This window comes from Charadrius vociferus, unplaced genomic scaffold, assembly GCF_000708025.1.
Source record: "Charadrius vociferus isolate BGI_N301 unplaced genomic scaffold, ASM70802v2 scaffold239, whole genome shotgun sequence".
NCBI lineage: Eukaryota > Metazoa > Chordata > Aves > Charadriiformes > Charadriidae > Charadrius > Charadrius vociferus.
Window position 1 is genome coordinate 580771 of NW_009649928.1, and position 24177 is coordinate 604947.

Consider the following 24177-nt stretch of genomic DNA (forward strand, 5'->3'; position numbering starts at 1 on the left):
AGGACAGGTGTGACCTTTAAGGAAATTTATTTTAACTGTTGTTTAAATTAAATCCTTAATATTTTATTTGCAGCCTGAAGTTGTTTGAGTGATTTGTACGTCCTGTTTTATTGGAACATGTGAAGGTGGTGTCTGGATCCCTCTGCTGCTTGGGGTGGCTGCAGTGGCTGGGGAAAAGGACACAAAGGTTTTCAGAGCTGACAAAAGGGGAAGGGGAAAGCTGCAGAAAGATAATTGGAAAATAAATATATCCCTCAGCTACTTGAAGTAAAATATCTAGTGACTATTTGGCCCCCCAAACAGTTTGGTCACATTAATAGCATGATGTTAATGACAACCAGTCGGTGTCTGCCTTGGTATCCCAGTCTTGGAGGGCACTCTTTACTCTGTGTTGATACCTATTGGTTAAGGCTTTTTTTTTTTTTTTTTTTGCACATAGTTTTTGTTAAATAATTTTTGAAGGGTTTTTGTTGTTGGATTCTAACTTATTAGGACAACGATGTTCTTTTTGTAACTTTAAAAATGAAGTTTTTCTTTAAATGTGCTGCGGTCTGGATATTGCTAAAGGTGCCATTGCGCTGCTTCTCATGGTACAAAAAAATGCACATTTAACTTGATTTCCTTTTTCTAGTCCTGCCTGTTGGTAGAGTACAAAAAGGAATATGCATCGTGCCTAAAACATGATTGAAGCTATTGACAAAAACGTTACGTGATTTACAGGGATGGGATTTGACTTTGCGGGCTCACAGCGAGTGGGCAGGGGGAGATGCTGATACCGGTCTTTAACCGGAGCTCCTGCCCTCTGCTGCCTGCGCAGAAACCTGCTTTTATCTAAAGGTCCCCGTTTCCCTTTTTATCCTTATGTTTTACAATAAGAAGATTACTGGCCAAATGTTAGTTGCAAATCTGACTCTTCGTTGTGGGTGTTTCGGTGTTCGCCAGGACCAGGCTGTTGCACGGGGTGTTTCTTGGCCTTGCGAGGATTTCTGGGAGAGGCGGGGAAGGAGTTTCCTTTACCTAGAAATAAATGAAACTATGTCCATAAAATTGGTGGCGCTGGTAATGCTTTTGTCCCTAAATCTCAGGAACGTTTTAGGCAGTGAAACAGGTTTCCCTTCGGTGATATCACGGTGCGTGCTCTAGGGTCTCGTTAACACTATTTCCTTGCAATCCTGGGTATCTATAGCATGAGTGGCCTTAGTGAGTTTGTTGAAGTGCACATTTTTTTTTTTTTTCAAAAGTAAATTTTAAGATGAAAAAGATATATACTATATAAATATATAGAGATATTTAGAAACTTGGTTTGTGGTGCACAAGTTCAGTGTTGGATCGCTAAATAATTGTCGCAGGTACCATACGTGTAACTTTTTTCTTTTATGTATATTCCTTTATGGGAAGCGATGTTGCCATGGTAACTACAACTTTACAATTTCTTTACTACTTAATGATGTGAATGAACTCTACATTTTATTGAATATTACCAGGTTCAGTACTATTTTTATACTTTATTGAACTACAGGGGATTTTAATTTAATAGCATTTTAAAAAAGATGTTGCTTGAACTGTATAACTGTATAAATCGAACTACTTACATGAACCCCACCTCTAAACCAGAATCTCTGCCTGTAGTGCCACGTTCATTTCTATGAGAGTATCTTGACCATCGCTAGACTTTGAAGACCACCCTACTTGTCGTGTCAGGACTAACGTTTCGTATCCTACTTCTCACAGACTGCAGTGCCCGACATTATTTGTAACCATCAAACCATACTATGTTTGTAACCAGCATTGTGATATTCTGTAATTGTATTGCTAAAATGAAATATTGACCTAATAAATATAGTGTTCCCGCATTTTGAAGTATCTGCATTGAATTTGGTTAAAACTTCGCTTTCAACAAATTCCCGCCCTCTGGCTCCCCCCGACCCCCACCTTATTGTACCACGTATAAAAGTGGGTATTTGGCCGTATCTGCTTTTTAACAGTAAGTTAGAGCAAGGCTAGGAGTCAAGTTGATCTGAATGCGGCTTGTGGGGCGCTGGAGCCACCTTGCAGCAGGTTCGGCGCCTCCTCTGGGCTGTTTTGCCAACGTTACCTTTACTGTGGGCTGCGTCCGGGCTGGCTGCTTGCAGATGGCCGAGAATCGCACATCTCGGAGTGAGCTGCTCCCCTTGCTGGCAGCTCCCACCTCTTCACCGCTCACTGCAGCAGGGCTCCCCGGGAGGTGAGGACAGTCTGTACTGCTGGGGGGATAATTAATTAGCCATAGGGAGAGCATGTCACGCACTCACTCTGCGAGTGTGTCCAACTTAGGCAGTTAATTTCAAAACCAGAACAAATATTGGTTGGATAACTTCTGACACCATTACTGCCATCATTACTGGAAGAAGCTGTACAAGGCTGGCTAATTTTCCTTGAGCAAGATGGTTTGGTTTCCACATATCTCTGATCATACAGCTTTGGGGGTGCTTTCACTGTAGCTGCCCCTTCGTTTTGTGTTTGATACTCTTTATATTGGGTTGTAAATGTGTTTGCCTTTTCACCGTGGATCTTTGATACTCCAGCAGCTGCGTTAAAAAGCAGAAGCACTTAATGAAACTGGGCTATAGGGTTTGATGGCTTTGGTTTTTCTTTTCTATTTATTTAAATGAGAGTCTTCAGACAATGCACTCCCAAAATAGATCAAGTGGTATTTAGGATTTGGTAATTCAAATGACACTGTATCAGTGTGGTAATGTCTGTGTGTGAGAACACCTTTAGCTGTTGGTAGTCGACTGTAGTGAGATTTTAAAACAAAAACCAAACCAGCCCCACACGCCCCCAGGAGGAAGGATGTCCTACCTTTCCAGAGGGAGGAGGTTGCACTCAGTGTTGTGAACCCACCACCAGTTCTAAGCTGAAATGCTTGCGTTGCAAAGACGAGGGTAGTTCCGACTATTTCCATGAACCAGACGCAATTTCCAGGCACGTACTCTCTAATGAGAGTGCTTGCATGGGGAATGGTGCCATCATTCATTTTGGTTCTGTTTTTTCCCCTTCTCAACTTGTCACGTTGATAATTCGATTGACTATTTATGCAGATTTATCTGCAAACCTCTCCAACAGCACAACGCTGATGAAAAGCCGTGCGGCTCCCTCCAATCTCCAGCTCCATGAAAGCCCCTGGAAGGGGGCTGCATCCCAGCGAGGCCTCAGGAGGAGGAGCAGGAGGGTTTGTTCCCTGCGTTCAGGGGTAGATGGGCACCGTCTATCTGCTTCTGGTCTATGGAGCAGGTCTGCAGTGAGCCTTTGGGTGGGCTGGTGGTTCTTATGTCTTGTAGTGGTGTCTACATCCTTTTTCTCCCAAGCCTCCATGTTTCACTGGGACGGGGCAGTCTGAAAGTGTGTCCAGGAGAAAGCTAACGGCGGAATTAAGTTGTTTCTGGTTCTTAATGGCACTTCTGCAGATTTTTACTGTTGATACACTCCATGTGCCAGTTGCTCCATGTTCATCTGGGCATTTGCTGTAATCCTTAATACCAGGGTGCTCTTGTGGGTACAAAGTGAAGATGTTCATACTGGCCTTTATGGGCAAATCACTACAGACCGCGCTTGTGAGCTGCAGTGGTGATTGACTGAGCCTGTCGGGTGCCTGGGAGGTGTGAACCACAGGAGGGAGGGAGGGAGCCCTCCGTGGCTGTCAGACATGGATCCTTCCCTGCTTGTTTGGTCTCTTTTCCCGTAAAGTAGCCATGGGAACACAAAGTCTCTTGTGCAAGTGAGCAGTCACAGCACAAAAGCATCTCATGCGGCTGCCTGCGCACAGGAAGGGATGGAAATCAGCATTTCTAGGAGCTTTTATTTTAAAACCATCAGGTTTGAGTTATTTGAGTTTGTCTTCAATCTGCCTGTAAATGACCTATAACCCTCTGGTTGTGCGCTGGGCTCAGACAGAGGTCTCTCCTCGTTTCACAGGTCTGTAATTTCAATTTTCAAAGGCAAAATGCCTTCAAACACCAGTCCAGCTGTTAGGAGGTGGAGTGCAACTGGGAGGTGCTGTGCCTTGAGGAGCCCAGATAAGGTCTCTGTGCCACGTTCACCTTTTGTAAAACAAGGATGACTCCAGAGATGGTGAGGTTGAAGCCCTCAGGGCTGTGGCAGTGCCCTTTGCGGTTGTGCAGCCCGATACGTCGTATCCATGCAAATTTAAATGGGTGAAAGACGCAAATTAAATGGGTGAAAGATGCAAGTCTGCGTGTGTTCCTGCGACTTTCTCAATTCTTTCCCTTTTCCCCAGGGAAACACTGATGTTTTGGGAGCGCTGAAGCCAAACTACCAAGCACAAACCAGCAACAGGGGACTAAGTAAAAAGTCTATTTGCTTCAGCTGGTATGAAGGAAGAACAACAGCAAAACCCCAAACTGTTCCTGCCCAGGTGAAGGTAACCTGCTGCTGAAAACAGAGGTATGAGGCCAGACTGCTGATTTTGGGGGAGTTAACAAATCAAGCTGGGTAAAAGCTGCTTCCCAGGAATTACTTTCTTCCCCTGGTTAGTCTGAGCGCAGTGCAAACCCCTGACATCAGCAAGGACTGCGCTCTTTCTCATGCTGGCAGAACATGGCAATTCCCCTAAACCTGGCCTGAAGCGAGCTGCCAGGGGGAGGCTGCTCTGCTTCTGGGTGGTTTGGGTTTGGGGATTTTTAAGCATTAAGAGAAATGGTCCCTTGGACTTTCTGGAGCACAGGCAGCTCTTTCTGGCTGGCAGAAAGTCTAGTGCATCTCTGACGGGGATGACTCCTGTCCTGGACATGTCCATCTCGGGGTGATCGGCTGCCATGAGGCGTCACGGTTGTGGGCAGTACAAGTTCTGCTTATTGTTGACATCTTCTGTTTCCCACTGAACAAAGTTTCTGCTTTCTACGGTACAAAATGTGCACCTCGCTGTCCTGAACTTAGCTGTCAACAGTGGCCTCCGCTTGCATGTCTTCAGGTTGTGGTTTGGTGGAGGGAAATGGGGTTTTGTGTCTTTTCTTTTCTTTTTTTTTTTTTTTCTTTCTTTGGTTCTACATTATGCATTGACACTTCATAAAATGCATGAAAATCTTACTTTCCTTAAGAGCCAAAGCCAAGGTTGTGCAACGCTTCCATGAATTCCCTGATGCTCCATTTAAACGGAAAAGAGCAAACAGCCTGAGTTAGGAAATGTGCATTGAGTGCCACAAGTCTTGCGGTTGCGCAAGTCTGCTGCGGTAGCACTGCTGCCCACTAGCTTCCAAAATCAAACAGCTGGAAAAAGCAATCCCTGTACTATTGCCGGAGTGGCACTGGTGCACCCTGTAGTTTACACCAAAGGTTTTCTCATCACACGTTTAGAGCAAGGGCCTCTGAAGGTGAAACCTTTTGTCTTACGTTTCTTTGCTCATGTCATCCGGTCAGGAAACTCGATGAGGTTATTTCTGGCAGAGCTCAGTTTTCCTTGAGAGCTTTCCTGTCACTCTTAAGTCACCTCAAGTCCTACTGGAAAAACCGTAGAATAATCCAAGTCTCGAGCAGGCTTTAATCTTGCTCAGTTTTGTTTTAAACAAGTGTGACATTTTGAGGGCATACAGTATTTTTCTGATGCAGCTGTGTGTGATACTGCACGTGGTTTACACAGTGTGTGCTATGGAGAAAGCTCAAAACCTTTGGCTGAAGGAAATAATCTGTTATTCTAAAGAAAATTCCTTGTGTTCTGCTGCCGAACCAGGTCTGCACCTCGCAAGTGGTCAGGATTCCCCAGTATAACTGCATGTCTGCTCTTACGCGTGATGAAACCCAACACGAGAAGCTGAATCTATGGCCCAGTGAAGGCAACGTGCGACATCCTCCTTCGCTGCCTCTCGTGAACACTCTTCTGTGTACGTTTGGCAGCGGCGCCTCCGCGGGCAGCGCAGCCAGGGCCTTTCGTCTCTTGCCAAGGTCTGTGGATATGATCTAAAATGCCATTTAAAAAGGAAATCTGTTGTTTTGATTCTAAAAATGGCCTGTGTTATCTGCCCTTCCAAAGGGATCTAGGAGGGGGTTTTCTTGCTCGGGTTCAGATCTGAAGACAATAGGGAAGCCCCCTACCCAACTGTCTGATTCTTAGCATGTAGGAAGGAAGGATCTTTGGGGGTTTTTTTTACTGGTCAGACTAAAAGATTTCCATGCCAAGCTATTGATGTTTCCGACGTTTTCTTAAAACCTGGATTCCACTGTAAATCAAATCTAGCCAGCCGTAAGGCCCAATTTTTGTTCCTACTTTCGCTTCTCGCTATTCCTGTCCTGAAGCATTAGCTCTCACATGAGTCTCTTCCTGCAGCAGCAGTCGAGCAGGGCTCCAGCCGTCTCCGTCTGGATCAATGGATGGCAGCTGGAGCAGCTGCCAAGAACACTGATGTGTGTACGGGCTCATGGCCATTATTTGCCTAGAACAGTCAGAAACGGCAACTGTATGTGTAAACGTTATGAAACTTCTTTTTTTTTTTTAACCAGAATATATTCTGTACGCCAGTCTCTTCCCTTCCTCTTTCGTTCCCTCCTCTCCTGTCAGCACGGCTGCTGACCATGTGGAGGGTTTGCGTGCGTGTGCGTACGTTTGAGTAGAAATGAACGGGAAACGGACCCTGCTCTTGTCAGAAGAGTTTCTGCCACAGCAAGGAAAGGAGCAGCTGCCCGCTTCCTTACAAGCGCTGTTCTTCCGTTATTGGGGTTTATACAAAAAGAAGGAGGTATAAAGGTAGGTCTGATACTTACACATCCTTCATCAAGTCTTGATGCTGGTGCACAGCTGTTAGGAAACTCCAAGATAATAATAATTAAGATCAGATGGTTTTAAATAGCAGAATTTTAATTTTGCTTGGGTTGTAGCTTGTTGCTATGACGCTGCAAGTATTTCAGTATTTTGTGGCTTTGGGAAACCATGGAGACTGTCTTTATTCCTTGCTTTTTGTTCAGGTGGTGATACTGTATTAATCGATTTCTGTCTTGCCATTGAACTCTGAAGTTGTCTGGGAACCTTAAAAACAAACAAAAAAACCACAACCCCAGAAAGTAAATGGAAGGCATAACTCCTCTGAGAAGCTGTATCTCCCACAGGAGCTGACACTGGTGTGCCCAAGCTGTCCTCTGGGGCTTTACTGGGTGGATTCTGCATATGGTTTAATCCCACAAATACATTGTCACCAGAAATATATAGGAACACCAGGCTGCTCGTGATGGCTCACCCCCAGGCTCTCGGGCAACCAGCAATCCCAAACCCTTGCTACGCTCAGTACATTTCAATCGCACTAATTTTTAGTATTTCATGCACTTTGTGTCTCTGGTGCATTGGTTGGGTGGTGTTTTCCCCATTCTTACAGGGGAGCAGACAAGCAGAGGAGGATTGCCTGGAGCCGCACAGCCAGCAGGTTAGTGTGGGACTCCTACTCAGCCTCCCAGATCATGCTGTCTAGCTAGCTCCTGTTTTTTGACTTTTAGTTTATGAATTTGGATTTTAAGTGCTCCCTCAGAGCTGTTGCATACCAGATTGGACTTTTTTAGAGGTAAATAGCGAGACTGGGGAGAAAAGAGATGAAAAGCAAGATGGTTATGAGTGCATGAGCACTCCCACAGGACATGTGATTGCATTTTAGCAGCTTGAAAATAGGCTTATGTGGGACAAATCCTCCTTCTGCAGGCAGACTGTGGCACCTGCTTGTGGCAAAGCCGATCTTGTCAGCAATTGCTCCTAACGTCCCTTTTTCATTCCTCCTTCGGGGTTTGCGTCTGCCGGAGTTCTGGCTGGAGTAAACAGGCTGCCAGTGACTCCGGTTAGCAAACATGCCTGCTACAGGTTGGTCTGCATTTTTGCTCCAGAAGACAAGCATGTGTGGCTTTGTGAGGGTGGGCCCAAAGGCAAACCACAGCTATGCTTTGAGCATCCAGATTGCTATGTAAAAACGCACTAATTAACGCCAACGGATGCGGGCCAACAAAGGGATGTCTTCTTCCTTACTACTGCCTTACACTAAGTAGCTTCTCTTGCTGCGGTGTGTCCTATTCCCATGTCTCTTCTAAGACAGCAGTTCCACCTGCCCAACTCCTCTAGCTCCACCACTGAGCACGTCTTCACCTGCTGATCCTTTTGCAAAAATGCCAAGAGTAGTTGGCTGTACTTGAGCAGGAAAATGCTTTTCCTGCTCGGTGCCAATCTGACGCTGGCTATGTGAGTCCTGCTGCTGGGCGGTGACTTTGTGGGTGTGTTGGTGGTGACTGTCTCTTTGACCTGGGTGTTCCTGCAGGTCTTTTGTACCTCTGTGGAGACCCCAAATGATGTAAAGCTGCTGCAGTTTCTCTTCTTTGAGTCCTGGAACTGAATCTGGGTTTTCTGAAGGACAGCGTAATTGCTTTAAAAAAACCCAAACAACCGACCAAAAGAAAACAAAAAAAAACCCCAAAACACTTTTAAAGATATTTATGTGAGCAAACACCACACGTTGACTCATGCTTGGGCAATAACTCTTGCTTAACCATGGTCCTGTTGGGTTGGGTGGCAGCAGCAATGAGCTGAGAAATGACTGTACTGTCTGCACAAATCCTCGCCCTACGCAGTGTTTGTTCCTCGCAGTTGAGATCTGAGGCTCCATCCCACCCCGCAGCCAGTCCTGCCGGCCTCTGCGAAGCCACAATTTCTGTGCTGTCTCTGTTCCACTGCGTTGACGCCCAACTAGTTGCGCAGCCCAACTCACCCAGCCCAGTCTGCCCAAGCACCTAAAATCTGTGTTTTAAAGCAAGAACCCTTCTCAGCACACTGGTGAGAGGACGAGTGTTTTTCAGGTGCTTTGGGGAGCAGGTCAGTAGCTGACAGTGCCATTTGGTGGCTGTGTTCGAACCAAGGCTCAAGCGTGTGTAATGGGACATGAGTGCTGCTCAGCCCCACTGCTCCGGGTGGGGGGGTGCTGTGGAGGGGTGTGCGCTGCCACTGGATGTCACTGTCGCCTTATGGCACTCTGTGCACTGGGAGGATGGCTGGGGACAGCGGTGGGTCCCTGTGCGGAACATCCGAAGGGTGGTGGGATGGTAGCACAGAGCCGAATGGTGTCCGCTCTGCACATCCTTCTAGGCGATCCCCGAGAAAAATAATTTTGGTGTTGCCAGCAGTCATGCTCTTTGACTTGTCTTTTTTTTTTTTTCGTTAAAAAACTTCCAGAGTCTCATCCTAGAAGGCTTATTTCTTTACCTTCTTACAACAAGACATGGGGCTGACTTCTACATTTTTCAGCAGTGTATGGGAGTCAGATTGCAAAGGAAAATGATGCTCTGTTCTAGCTCTAAGCTGAGAAGTCGTTCTGGTCTGATATTTTCAGTAAGCCTAAAAACAGAGTTAGGACCAGTGTTTAAATTCAGACATGTTTTTTTGGTTTTTTTTTTTTTTTTAATTAAAAAAAGAAAAAAAGAAAAAAAGAGAATTTTTTTCCTAAAAGCCCAAATGTGAGGGAAGGGGATGTAGATCCCTAATTTTAAGATGACTGATGAGCAAGGCTAGTGGATGGCTGCTCACCAGCCTCTCTCCTTTAACAAAACTCACAAAATTATCAAATTACCATGCTGACAACCTCAATTGCTTACTAATTACATATCGATTCTGTATTTTTATGCTCACTCATCTAAATAACGAGGCATTTCCAAATAATCTATTTCTGTTGCGCTGAGCGCGCCGGTCCCCCCCGGATCCACAGCCTGTTGTTTATGCTTTAGCAGGGAGCTGACTGCTGTTCCCTTCCCACAAAGGGCAAAGATGCTTATTTTTCTCCCACTTGTCTTGCATCACAAAAGGCATTTGTCAACCGTTACATAACGGCAGAATTTGTCGCTTCTTCTGTCGGCCTTTTTGGAGGCAGCCTCGTTGCTAGCACAGCCGTAGCCGGCAGGCTCTTGCTGGCTGCAGGTTGGTGCACGGTCCCCGGCACGCACCGGTGCATCCTGATAGCACACGACGCAGCGTGACTAATGCTTGTCATGCACCACTTTTTTTTTTTTTCTTTTTTTTTTTTTGCTTTTCCTCCTTGGAAAAGAAGATGTGGAATTATGTGCTTTGGTTCTGGTTCTTATTTACAGGAGCGAAAGGATGGGAAGGCACTTGGGGGGGTTATTTGCTTTTTAATACTTGTTCTGAGGTGGAAATGGGAAGCGACCCTCAGCCACATGCCCTGCTGGAGCAGCAGGGGCTTGTCCTTAGCCAAGATTGTGTCCTGGGCTTGGCTGAGCCTCTAAGAAGGGCCATGATGGAAATGGAGCTTGATTCACCCTCTGCAGCGCTCACAAGTTTAAGGGAGTAAGAACGCCTGTCGCCACCTGCTTCCCGGGGCTGCCAGTTGGTGGTTGTTTTGTTTTTGTTTTTTTTTTCTTTTTTTAATATCTCCCAATTAATCTCGGGTGTCTCACGCTAGCAACAGGAATTTGTGTTTGGGGGTTTTATTCTTTACAACAGGTTTGATTTCCTCATTTTTGGAAAATTTTTTTTAGACCCTTAAAAATAAACAGTTTTGCTTCACCATAAACTAAAAGCCAAAACCGTGTAGCCAGCTTCCCCACTTCACTCTAACTGGAAAGGGGACAGCTGTTTACCTGCGGCCCCAAACTTATTTATGGCCTTATCACTGCCAGCTATCCGATGACCACAGCTCCCTTTTTAACACAAAGCAAGCAGTGCTCTGGTAACCCAACAAGGTCTCAGGTCTCCCCTGCTGCCGTTTTCTAATTTACTGAAAACAATTTCCTAGTTGACTTCTCTTTTTTTCTTTTTTAATTGTAGGTCTGTTTTTAATTTCTTTTTCATAAACTTCTTAAAGTATGTGTTTCTTTTGGACCTTTGAACTTCCTGGTATACTCAGCCTTTGCTCAGGAGATATGTTTATGGTTGGCTATGAGTGTGCTCAGATGGGTTAACCCTTCAGAGTTGGTGTTCTTGGGAAAATGCTCCTTTCAGTTTCCTCCTGCAGCTGATGCTCAGGCACAGAAATGAGCTTTGGTGAATTTGACTTTACTTGAGCTAGTTGTTTGTTTCAAAGTTTAACTCCTATATAATCAGATAAAAATATGGATCAGATTTGGTCTGTAAAGCATGACTGGAAACATAAATCATGGTGCTGCGGACACCAGCTCAGCTTCCCAGAGCTAGGCAGGGAAAGCTGCTGGCAGCTACGATAGCTCAGTGCGTGCGTTATGGTGGGAACTAGCAGTACTTGCAGGACCCCTTGCCTTTCAATAAACAGACTTCTTGGTAGCAGGTTTCTCCTTTGACATGAATCAACCCATGTAAGCTGCATGGTATAGTTATCCCCTTAAAGTTAGTACAGCGGGAACACCTTACAAGGTATTAACTTTCCTGTTTGCTTACCAGAAACTCATCTGTTTGGTTGTTCTTGATGTGCTCATACAGCTTGTGCAGCTGCTCTGCATCCATCTCGGAGAAGAGGGAGACAAACTGCCACAACATCCTTGGAAAGACAGACACACAGATTGTGCATGTGAGTACAAACTTCATCCTTTTCCTCATGCTGTCTCTAGTTCTGGCTTGGTGAGTGTAACCACTGACATACCCTTTGTGCAGCTTTTTTTTTTTTTTCTTTCCCTCTTTTCACCTCCCCAAAGCTTATAAGCTCTTAAAGAACTGCTCTTCCCTAAACATGGGAAGGGTTATCCGTTAACTCAAGTTGCCCCTTTACTTGCGAAGGGATGTTGCTGATGGGGAGCACATCAAAATTGGCCTTCCGCTGGACAGGACCAGGTACCGCATGGCCTCTGTTACAATTTCCTGCAAGATCTGTGAGTATTTGGCAATTAGAGCAAGCTATACAAATCTCTTGTAGATACCCAAACTTGTTTCCAGTGCCTGGAAATGTCGGGCCAAAGTACGTGTCTATATGCCCACTGGGAGCAGCAGGGGCAGGATCCCGTCACGCTGGGAGTGTCGCCAGTGTGGTACCACCGGTGCCAGGTAAGAGAAGACCCTTACTTCTGCCAGTGCTTGACTTCTGAGGCTCTGCAGTACTGCTGGAGAAACAGATCGATGCGTTCCCCAATTATGGTCAAACTTTCCTTCATGTACTTCATTTTTTTGCCTTTGGGGATGTGCTGAGGCAAATGCAGTTTCCTAAGTGACTTCTTAAAGGGTCTGAAAAGCTCCTTGCACTGTAAAGAAAAAATGTTGGCATAGGTGTTCAGCAATTTCAGTTCAGATATCAGGCATTCCTTTTCACTAAATAAAATGATTAAATAGCTGGGAAAGCACTGAAATGTTTTAATAAGTGTCTCCTGCATGGACATGGGGGACCTGGTGTGGGTCTTCAGCAGGACCTCTGTCTGGTGCTCCCATCACTCTGCAGGAATCGCTCCTGCATGTCCCAAGGTTGGTGACACCCTGGGTGAAGCATGTCGAAGGTGACATGAAAAAGGGATTGAGGGATTTCCAAGACTGGAAATTAATTTTCAACACTGTAGGGTGAAAGGTATAAATTTCAGGCTATTACAAACCAGCTGCTGTTCTGCAGGGAGGGGGAAGGGAACCGCTTTACTGCTTTTCTCACACTGCTTCTTCCTGTGGCCAAATCTGGGATGTGTTGCAAATGTTTGCACGTGACGCAGGGGCAAATGCTGCGTCTCGATGCCCTCCATTTTGTGCCTCTTTTTTTTTTTTTTTTTTTTTTTCTTATGTGCATTGGGCCGTGACTGGGGCTGTCTGTGTTATGCCAGGCTGCACTGGGAATGGGAAGGTCATATCCCACAGTGGGGGAGGACGGCATGAGATGGAGCTTTGTGGCTGCGGTGCCAGTGATGCAGAGGAACCAAACCACCGCAGCCAGGGAGTTCGTGGCGTCATGTGAAATGATAATGTTGCAGTACTTGTTTCGAAAAACTGAACAGTGTATGTGAAATTTGATTATTTTGTTGTTGGTTTGGGTTTTTTTGTGGTTTGGTTGTTTTTTTTAAACTAAAGGTATGATGTCCAGATGACTGGAAAACAATGATGAGTTAAAAAACTTTTAGACATAGAAGAAAGCTACAGAATGAAGTGTCTTGTCCTGCTTCTTTGCTCCGTCTGCCAGGCTCCTGGGTTTTATTCACTCCCTCTCTCTCAAACCTGAGATGCCACTGACTTTTTCTACTGCTAAATTCTATTCCGTATCTCACAATTTTAAAGGTGTCCTGATCAAGGCCGTCTGCGCAGCAGATGAGCGGGGTCTTGTGTGGTGGAGCACTCTCACTGCCCGTTACAAAGGCTGCCTCCTTCGCTGTGCCAGCCAGATCCTTCTTTGTGGTCTACAAATTGCCAAAGCCACGGGTTAGTCTTTCAGTTCGTGCAAATCTTGCATCCTCCCTTTAAAAAATGCCAAGGACAGGCCCTGTCCTAACACACAGAGCATTTCTCTTCCTGCCAGATCATTTCAGACTGGGTTTTCAGAGGCGCTTAATGAAGCTAGGTATTCAATTATAATAAAGTCTGTAAGAATTAGGTGCCTATTTGAAGTCTCTTTTGGAAATCCTACCTCTAATAAATTACAAGGTAAACAATGGCCACTCGTTCTTAATGGTGTTAATCAAATATGGGCTGGCAGTCACTTGTTAAGTGGAAATACGTGGTTACAATGAGCCCATTGTAATGCCATGCTGCTCCATCCGCAGCTTTTATTGATGGCAAAGGTACCGGGGCTGACCTGCTGGAAACCCAGATTGAAAACAAAACAAAATCCTCAGCCATTGAACTTGCACCTCCCTGGGCCAGGGAGGGGGATATTTTCTCTTGCAAAGGGCCATGGCTGTTTTCCCTGTGTCAACATTTGTGTAGATAACTCCTTCACTCATCTTTCGGAAAGCAACCCTTATATAACTGACTTAAACACAAGCTTATGTTGCCTTTTAAAACATGCTGAAGCGTGTAGGAAGAGGAGTCCTTTCCTCTCTGACATGCTCTGCTCCCTTGGAAGATTACTTCTCTGCAAATCTGATCCCAAACCACATTTCAGAGGTGAAATTGAAGCTGGACTCTGCTTTGCTTTTGCTATGGGCTGATCTCCCTGCCCATGCTCACCTGGCCATCCGTGCTGTCCCTGCTGCTGTCTCTTGCCCTGGCTCCGTCCAGTTCACCCTTAAAGCTCATCTCCTCCATGGGACACAGATCCCCTCTCCCTTTCCTGAGGCCTTACTTGCACCAGGTAAGAAGGGACAACTGCCACGGAGATGTGTTTGGACCAAAAATGTGTTGGAGTGACCAAGGTGACCAGGGTGCCTGGAGACTGGTTCTGAGTTCTGCCAACCATGGAGGCTGCTGTTGCCCTCCAGCCCCACAACACTGTGGCTCTCTGAGGCAGACTCACCTTTCCCCATCAGTTTTGCCATTTGTGATCCTAAGGAAACAGGCAGAAAACCCCAGATTTTCCCCTTGCTGGTAGTGGTCAGGATGTTCAATGCTGTCAGCAGCTCCTGTGGGCAATGGGAGGGAAAGGTCACTTGCCTTGCTTTGCACCTGCAAGAGCTTGGTAGAATGTCTGGGGCTCTTAGCTGGTGCGGGGTTTGCACCTGCAGTGAGTCCAGCACTTGTAACTGTGCATCAGTCTGGATTATTTTGGCCTCTGAAGGAGGTGCAAAGTGCTGCTCTTTGAGTCACACGTGTGTCTGCGTGTGCTGCGTTGCCTATACGTGAGTGTGAGTGCAGCTCCTGGCGTGACCAATCACAATCTTCCTCTATGGCTTGTGCATGAGCAAGTTCAAGATGGGCCTTTCCCAACTCTCCCACAGCACTTGCTGTGCCATGCTGTGGGGAAGCACTGGCCCCGAGGTGGGGGCTGGAGACCCCGGCTCACATGGGGTCAGGGATGATCTCCATAACAGAAGCAGTCCCATTTGATGGGGAACAGTGGTGCAACCAGGAAAAGGGACCTTGAGCTGCATCCTAGGTGTTTTTCAGGGAGCTGGTTGGAGTTGAGGCCTCAATTCTTATCACAGTGTAATGGAAATTTAGGGTTACCTCCTTCACAGATGGCGGTGAAAGCCAACAGCAGTGAGATCTCACTCTCCCGGGTAACATCTCTTTTAAAACTCTCCTTTTTAGAAAGAATAAATTGCACTTGCCAGGAAGAAATCTGAAAAGGCTTGGAGTTAAAGGGACTTTGGTTTGGAAATCTACTTCAAGGCAAAATGCTTTCACAAATAAAAATGTGTCGGGCTCCCATCATGCCCTGACCAGTCAGACAAGTGCAATTGTTTCGTCCCTCGGACAATTAGTGTAATTGCTGCAGCTGTGATTCAGCTGTGCTCCTGTGCCAGGTTGCTTCTGGCACTGGGAGTCATCTCGAGGGCTGTACAAAGGCCCCCTCTCTCTGAGGTCCCCCTGGGCATGGCTGCGTGGAGGGACCCACACTGCTCTTGGCAGAAGTTTGAACGCTTTTGGTCAAGCATTTCTCTGTGCAGCCAGTGATGCTGAGCACCCGCCGAGCCAAATGCCTGGTGCAGGTACTAACCTTGGGAAAGTACCTATTGATGGGTCTTGAAACAGAGACACATTCTTCTTTTCAGGCTGTCTTTGGGAAGTTTGGACTTTACCCATGATTGAATTAAATAATGACAAAAATCCATTAAGACAAGCCCTCCCCTTAAGATGTTTGTGGCATTTTCCCTCCTGTGTTTGCTTTCTTCCTCCCCCACATCTGAAATTTTGCTGTCAGCTCTCTGACGCAGGAGCCTTGCACAGGCTGGTGCTGAGCAGACACAAAGACAATTATCTTCTAATGCTTTGCAGTTAGGTTTGCTCTGACCATCTGAGGTATGTTGCAACTTGTTCAGCCTATACTAAGATTTTACGGTATGTTATATATTACTTAATACAAGGCAAGCCATGCAGAGCGAAACACTGGTGACAGCGTGGATAAGTGTACCTATACCGCTTCAGCCTGGTTGTTGCAAGGACCATGTTAGAAGTGGTTTGGTTGAAGGGGATGTTGAAAATGCAGCTAGTTTCTCAATGCCTATTACCAACCACTCTCTTGCTGTGTTTGCTGCCTGCAGTCATGACATCTGTCCCCAGTGTGGCAGGGAGCTCCTCTCCTTTTCACCTCCAAAGGTTTAAACCTAGAAGGTGCCAGCTTATGTCCTCACCTCTCAAGTAAGGGTATCAAAGGGTAGTACGTTGCTGGCTAACAGGAGCACAAGAGAAATGAAGCTGCTTCAGCACAAGCTTTCACACGTATTAACAGCTAGATTAAAAGCCACTTAGGAGCTCTAGGGACCCATGATGGTTGTTAGCATAGGCATAACCCATATTTGCATGGCCGTGTCTGTGTCCTTGTGAGATTACAGCTTCCATGGAGCATGTGACTACAACACAGAGAGGCTCTCTTGGCTTATCATGTGTACACTTCACTGTTTCAGAGGATGGAGAAGGCCTTGAGTTCCCCTTGAAAATCCCAGTCTTTGTTCTTCTACCTTTCTGTGTACACTGCACTCAGAGCTTAGCCAAAGCCATAAATACGCAAGCGGGAGGTATAGATGGACTTCTCTGGCCTGTCTTCATCTGAGGATCTCGTTGCATTTAGGACCTGACCATTAACCCGGTTTGAAGCTGAGCAGTGATCTTAGTAGTGTTCTGTGGCATTACTCAGTACAGTGGTAGAGCAAGAGACTAGACAGCTGAGGCTGCAAAATGCCTTTTTTCACTGTTGAACTGTACAATGATGTTCAAAGCTGTGCTCAGACCACTGAAGCTATAAACCTTCCCCGTCTCTTGAATTTTTTTGGTAGCACTGAGTCAGATTTCAGTTCATTTTGTTCATCGTATAAGGTCTTGTGGACAAGTCCACTCCTGTGAGATCAGATGAGAGACATGCCTTTGAGTCCTCAGAAGTCTCTGGTTGTATCCTGTCCCCCTGCCTCTCTGGAAGACAGCATTACTTTCTACTTTGAAGCCTGTTGTGTCAGAAGATGCCATAACCCAGACCACATCTATGTAAATTTGTCAGATTATATTGCCTACTTAAGGGCAGGAATCCTTTAAAACAACGTACTAATTGGATGGGGAAAAGTCAGGAGTACAGATTATGCATCTCATATTTTTCCCTGTGAAGGAAAGGGAGCTGAAGTGCCAGTCAAACACACTGTACAGTAACAGTGCACCTTAGGGAAAACTTTTCCTTTTCCCCTGACAGCTCTTTTGTGAATATTAATTTCTGCTATTTGAGTGCCTTAGTCTTCCAGGAGCTGTGCAAGTGCAAACATTAACCAACTTCTCTAGTGCAGCAGGTCTTCCAGTGCAAGAGTAGGCAAGTAGCCAAAAAGGAGAGAGTTGTGAAGATGCCCTGTTTATGCTGCTGTTTGTTATTTGCTGTTTTAGGCAGATTTAGCCTGAATACCATGTGTGATGTGATGAATCAGATTGCATATAATATACGCAGGCATCTGATGCAATATTTACTGGTAGGTCACAGAGAAGGAGAGCTGATAAACCCAGATAAATATACAGGTATTTTACATTATACTTAAACCAACTGCATGTACACGTGGTTTAGTTAAACATAAACCCCAAACATCATTGTCAGATGTATTGCAATGTAATACTAAATAGGAATTGTAATGAGGATTATTTTTCAGTAACTTGTTCCTACCAGGAGGGTGGTGAATGCTTCATTTGATGGAGTGATTAATGATACTCAGCACAACTGCTCAGACTGTAGGGGCGGAGGCTTTGCTAATTGGATCTGGAAATTCTTTTCCTGGTACTTAAGGATGATGAAAACTTTCACAGCCAATTGGAGATCTGTCTACTCCCTGCAGTTGGATGCCAATAAACACAGCTCAAGTTAATAAATCTTGTATTAAGGGAAGAGATCTGAAAGAGAATTTGGGCCTAGTTATTGTTTCTGTGTGGCATTATTAGAGACACCTTAATATACCATAGGAGCCCCTTTCTCGTAAGTGTTGGGAGTTGCTCATTTAAATGCTTCTTTGAACTAATGTGGTGAAGAACCCAAACATGATTTGTGACCAGTGGTGTGTAGAAGCCACAAATACATCTGCATCTATTTTTATCCACTTCTTGCCAAAGCTGATTGGGGTGTTCCAAGTATTCCCATAGTGGAAGACACTGCTACCCAAACTTCCCACATCGCCCAAAACTACTAGTGACTAACCTCATGTGCTGGAGACCTCCTTGTCAATAGATTTATCTTCAGATGTTCCTATATTGTTTTATGCTTCGACAGGTTTGTAGATATCTGTCTTTTGCTTTTCAGCGAGATGTTAGTGAGCTTATTAATGGCGTTTGCTAATGTCATATAACTTTTTTAAGCTGCTTGAAGTCCTCGGGAACTGAAAGAGCATTATCAGCTTCCTCCATACTTTGCAACTTGCAGCCTGTGAGAAACAGGATAGTTAAAGGATTTCCTTCTTATTTGGCTTCATAAGTTTTCATTTTTTTATGCAAATTGAAATAGGCATTTTTAATGAGATAATAAACCCATCCCTTTGCTGCTGCTTATAAAAGCTATAACAAATTGGGTTATCTATAACAAGTTGGGTATCTCTTAATAATGAAGATAATTTAACTCATTTTGCTAGTCTTTTAGATCACGTAATACAAGCTGTGGTAGGTGATATCTGCCTTGTTCACTTCTCTCTCCCTAACAAATTTGCCCACCATCTTAGTAATGAACAGAAGCCTGGAAAACGATGAGACTGGTACACCTGTGCAAAAAGGTCAGCTCTGTCTGGGCAATGTGGTAGGGGTTTGCAGGGGATTGGCAAGATGTGCAGACAGGCACCAAATATATAAGCCAAATAGGAGCCTACAATGTAGAGGTAGGGAGCAAAAGAAAAGTGGGAGGAAAAAAAAGAAATGAGGGAGTGATGGGAGACCTAAGCACTGCTTGGGAGGGAAGAGAGGGCTTGAAATCAACAGCAAGGGAGAAAGGTGGGCAACCCAGTTGCTCTGGGAGCCGGGGAAAGAGCTTTTCTAGCCTCAAAATGGAAGAAAACAGCCTGAAGCAGAGAGAGAGGGAGATAAACCTCGTAGAGAAATGTCCATCAAGACAAGAATGCCTTCAGAGAGGCTGTGCAGAACTTAGTGATGCTTTTTTTCAGTTAGATATAAAGAAAATTAACTCCTGGGAAAAACACTGCTGGTTCAGAGAGCACAGTGCCAGCCCCCTTGCGCAGAGCTCTCTGCTGGGGAGATAAAGTGAGGAGCTTGCAGATCTCCTGTGCGTGCCCTGTGCCCTACGTTCACAGCTCCTGGGTATGCCGTGAGCCCTTCTCAGTAAACAGCTGCTCTTCCGTGAGATTCTTCCTCTTTTTGCAATGGAGAGGAATAAAATAATAAAATGAATCATAAAATAATAAAAACTGTAGAGGAATAAAAAGGGATTTTCCTCTCTTTGCAATAGAGAAATTAAATGTCAGACCAGCAGAAGGGGTTCTCCTGTCCTGTTTTTCATTCCCAGTCTTGAGGCTTTTCTCTGAACAACTCAGTGGGGAAAAACTTTTGCCATTTTGTATCTGCGCATACGAAGAGGATGGAAAATAACAACTGGTCAGAGCAGTTGCGGCTTAGAGCCAGGAGACTGTCTGCATCAGGTCTCTTCCCTCTCTGAGTCATGGCACCCTCAATTTCAAAGCCTCCCTTTGCAGCAGAGGCTCTCAAATCTGTATCTTCTTGCCATCTCCCTGGTCCTTTAGAAGATTTTGTTATCTGCCCCCATTGATCTTGTTCTTTGCACAGGAGTGTCAGACTGGCTACTACTCCTACAGCAATCAGTGCCGCTGGGCTGGCTGCCCGCTGGCACATAGTGTGATGAGGCTTCTGGGCATGTGATGTGTGCCAGGGTTGCAAGGGGTAACGAAGTTCAGTCTCCTGGTATTATTCAGGGCTCATCCCTCTGTTCTCACCGATGCCCTTTTCCTGCACATCCCACCATGCATTTCCTGTCTTTCTCCTGCTCCCATACCTGTGCCTCACATCATGCTGCCTCGTGCCTGACCCTATATGCAAGAAGGGTGGCCAGTGATTCGAGTATTTTTAAATTTCCACTTAACACTTACTTCAGCTCATGGATTTTCCAGAGGAAGTCAGGTTTAGGGCTTTTTTTGTTGTTGTTGTTGATTTTATTTAAAAAGAAAAAAAGAAAAAAGCAAGGAAATTCCCCTCCAGCCTACAGAATGTAGCTATCAAGAGCAGTGGCTTAATTTCTCTTTCTTAAAGCATTGAACACCCCGTTACACTTAAAATAATAACAGCAAAAAAAGCGAGCCTTCTTTACGTGATGGGTTTCAATCTCTTGTAATGATAGTGCAGTGGGGCAGCTGTAGTGAAACGTAGGCTCTGCTGAGATAGGCAGAAGAAAAAAAAAGCAGTGCATGCTATTTAATTTCTGCAATGTTCTGATTCCCTCCTACCAGCCTGAAAATGCTAAACATGATCCTTTGTCTGGCATATGGGGACTTGGAGAATTGTTGCTAATTACTGCACTTGCGCTATCTAGCTTAACTGGCTTAAATAATATATTAAGTGCTTTTATGATCCTCCACAACATGCTGAAATGCAAAAAGGTGCATTTTATGCTGTTTGTACTTTATAGCAGGCATAACTTATATAACATTAATCTGCAGGAAAAAATTGGTTTTGATGATTTATTGCTTGTATAATTCACAGCCGGGGCTCTGGATGATAAGATCCTGTTGTGCTAGGTGCTATGCAGATGCAGGGCATGCATCTCTATTTTAGAAGGTGAAGTCTAATCGCAGGGAAGGAGGCTGTGGGTGGCTACAGGGAACGGTGGGGCCAAACGACTCGGGATGCCAGGCGAGGGTCTCAGGACACTGCTGGTCAAAGCACTGCTGAGTTAATGTAGGTCTGATGGCAAAGGCAAAAAGTGTGGGATCCGGAAGAGGATCACAGGAAGTTATGATCTAACTTATTGAAGGAACATTCCCATTATTTTAATTAAAATTTAACATGAAATTAGGAATGGAGTACTAAGCATCATGTCTAGAAGTGGGAGTATTCTAGGGTTGAGGTTAGTGTTTGTCTAGAAAAAGAAGAAAGGCATTACATCTGCTCAAGAATCTTGTTTTTCCCCTTCCTTTTTTTTATTAGCAAAAATTCCATTAGTCATCTGGTTCTACCCAAATTCCTGTGCCTCTTGCCTCAAAACCTCAATTTTCTATTATCTGCTGTTGTACCTAATGTTTAAACAAAATGTGAGAAGAATATGCTGTGAATGTCTTGGTGCTGGATCTAGTGTGATGAATAATTATGGAGCAGCTGAGCAACGCTAGCCAGAGGCTCAAAGAACCTGGTAAGACACATTTTGGGGGGGCATAAACCACAAAGGGAATTAGTGATAATGATGAAAAGATTGGCACATTCCGACCTATAATTTGGTTTAGTTTGACATAGCTCTCTGTAAAATCGCAAGGGCTATTAGAATATGCTAATAATTAGCAGAATTTCACCTATTTGAAATTAAAGTATTGTGCAGACTCTGCAGATCAGGAAAAAAAAAGTAAGTTCTTGTCTGGTTTTGCTTGCTAGTAGCTTGAAAATAGGGAGGTGAGAAACTTCTGTCAAGTCTTGAAATATAATTTTGCAATTAGAAGACTGAGGAGAAAGTGTGATCTGAAGACCTTCAGTTTCCTAGCTGTGACATAAAATTAACAGCTATCTTCATTCTCATTCTGTTTTAATATTCCTGCAGAGGAGCAAGCAAAAAGAACTCCCTAGGCTGGCTTCAGTGGGATGGAGGAACTGTTACTTAAACAATAACAAGGTATGGGCTGGGAGAGGAGTGATTTTTTTGGTATTGGCTGGCTAATGTTCACACAATGCTTTGGATGCCGTGAAGTGATATATAGCTAATGCTAAAAATTGAGAGATGCTCTCTGGGAGATAGGAAACACTGTTTAAAGGCATTTTTTGATTGGCTACACAGAAAATTTCAAGGTCAGACATACACCAGCTCGCAGGGATGCACAGCTGGTACCTCATCACTAAAACCAGCAGCATCTCAACTAGAACACTGTTAGTTAACTGTGTGGGTAAAAATGAAAGGATAAATTGAAACTACCTGAAAGTGGAATAAACAGCCGGGAAGTGATAAGAGAAAGAGAAATGAGAGGAGAAACTCTTGCCTATCATTGTGGTGTCCAACTGCTATGTAACAACTTCAAATTGCTCCCTTCCTTGAATGTACCAATTTTCTTCAAGCTGCAACAATCTGGTAACCTCCAGCTACTCAGAACTTGTCTTCTACTGCTAATAATCTGCTCAAGAGTCTACTCAATATTCCAGGCCTCATTTTTAATACAGTAGCTGAAAGGAGCTGCTATGCCAAAAGCTCTTATAGGAGTAGCTGGGCTTCTAACCAAAGGGAGAGCGAGTGCCAAAGCCTTCTATGGATCATTAAACAGTATGTTTTATATAATAACAACACATGCAAATACTTAATATAGTAGGCACCAGGCAAAACGCCTGGTGCTTTACCTTGATGCATGGGTACAATCAATCCACAAAAATGGCAAGGCATAACTTTGAAGGAGCTCTTTGTCCACCAGCGATATGTCATGTTTAGTTTTGAGAGTCCACTGTAACACATCAACAGCCACTGTATGTTCAGCTGAAGTGACAGCTAAACAATCTGGTCATCTGCATCCTGTTGTGGCTTATTGCTGCATTTGGGGGAATGAGGTGTGATATAGTGGTTCGAGCAGATGGTGAGCCGTCGGACCTTTTTTTGTTGCCTTGTTGGCTTGATCAGCAGTTCTTCATTGACTCTGGACAGATTACAGGCATGATACTGTCTTAGATAATGCTACTTGGTAAAGAACTTTAAAATCCTTAATTACTATCAATGGCCATTTGACACTATAAAACAGAGGTCTGTTATTTTAATGTCTTTTTTTTTTTTTTTTTTTACCGCTGTCTGTAAGGTGTCTGGAGAGTTCTTAACTCAAACGGGGAGGTGTAATTTTTGGATGACAATCAGTGGTAATGTGTGCATACCAGCATAAAAATGTGTGCGTGCACTTGTGTGCATACACGTTTGTATATGCGGTTGTCCAGAGTTCTCTCACTGTCTGTGTTGTGAAAGCACTGAACTGAGACATCAGTCTGTTGGCAAGGTCATGAAGGCTGGCAGGTTTCTCTATTTGGGGATGTTCTTTGTTTGTTCAGCGTTTGAATCGTCTGAAACCTTAATTAGCAAATAAGATGCTTTGGCCTTCCCTTCCAAGATCTGAAACAGAATTAAGGGAAGTGCAAGGATGTGCCAAATGACATGACAATACTGGCTCCATGGTTTTTGTTTTACTCCACTGCCCTGCTGTTTCAAGATGCGCCTTCCATTGTATCAGCTGCTGGCAAAACATTCATGAAGTTGTAACATGTTTTATGCTTTGGTATTGTTTTTTCTAGATAAAACAATCAAACTGCTAAGCTGCTGGAGACCCTGTGTGCAGCAGCTGTTGAGCTGAGAAGAAAGAAGCTCTTTCTTTGAAAGGGAAAGTTGCCCTGTTGTGCCACAGTGGTAAGCCACTGCCTGCTGTGCACCAGGTTTGCTGTTGCGCTCTGGGGGCGATGCAAGCATCCTCTTTCCACAGTGCAATTTGGACTTGTCTGAAACGGAATAAACGTTAGTCACTTCTTGCAAAGCCGCTCCTTTCATTTGATCTTCTGTTATTAATTATTTGCATTTCCTCTTGTCACAACACTTCTGCTGCTGCTGACGATGGAACTGCAGAGAAATCCTTTACTTCCATTCCAACGACACTGGTTTTCTGTCTACAACAGAGTACAGAATTGCTTTTATCAAACATGTTTCTCTTCCCATTGTTTCCTGATGACAGATACTACTCTTAATCTACACAGAGACAACACTTTGAAATGGGAGATCTATGTTCCCATCAATTTTTGTTACGTTGATAAATCATAGCATGTCTCACTTTCTGAATGACACGCTTCTGGATTTAGGTCTGCCTTCTTTTTTTTTTTGTCACAGTTTTTCAATGCTAGCAACAGACTTGCCAAAGCTCATCTTTTCCTTTAGCATTCACTCCAGCAGGCTGATTATTCTATCACACTTTTCCCCATATATGGCATAATCAAACAGGTTGACAGAAAATCAGGAAGGACGTGATATTTATAAAAATTTCTAATAC

General features: G+C 44.6%; 2 protein-coding genes across 2 annotated transcripts in view; one reads left to right on the top strand and one right to left on the bottom strand.

The window, feature by feature from the left end:
- Positions 1-9804: 9804 nt before the first annotated feature.
- Positions 9805-14146, bottom strand: LOC104291885 (chromosome unknown open reading frame, human C17orf64). The gene is made up of 5 exons (XM_009891180.1): positions 14069-14146; positions 13171-13299; positions 11996-12171; positions 11378-11477; positions 9805-9960 (listed from the first exon to the last, which is right to left on the bottom strand). Exons 1-5 carry the CDS (start codon positions 14144-14146, stop codon positions 9805-9807), a joined length of 639 nt encoding a protein of 212 aa, XP_009889482.1.
- An 869-nt stretch (positions 14147-15015) lies between these two features.
- USP32 (ubiquitin specific peptidase 32) overlaps positions 15016-24177 on the top strand; it is a 94029-nt gene continuing 84867 nt past the window's right edge. Inside the window, exon 1 of the mRNA XM_009891181.1 lies at positions 15016-15037. Coding sequence (XP_009889483.1) covers positions 15016-15037 — 22 coding nt within the window. The remainder of the gene's footprint in view (positions 15038-24177) is intronic.

Excerpts from the sequence above, each read along its gene's own strand:
- LOC104291885 (XM_009891180.1), bottom strand. The coding sequence starts at position 14,146 with ATGGAGGAGATGAGCTTTAAGGGTGAACTGGACGGAGCCAGGGCAAGA. Across the intron at positions 11,478-11,995 it reads GAAGTCAAGCACTGGCAGAA|GATGTTGTGGCAGTTTGTCT; the intron begins GTAAGGGTCTTC and ends TGTCTTTCCAAG. Across the intron at positions 9,961-11,377 it reads ACCAAACAGATGAGTTTCTG|GATGCACCGGTGCGTGCCGG; the intron begins GTAAGCAAACAG and ends GTGTGCTATCAG.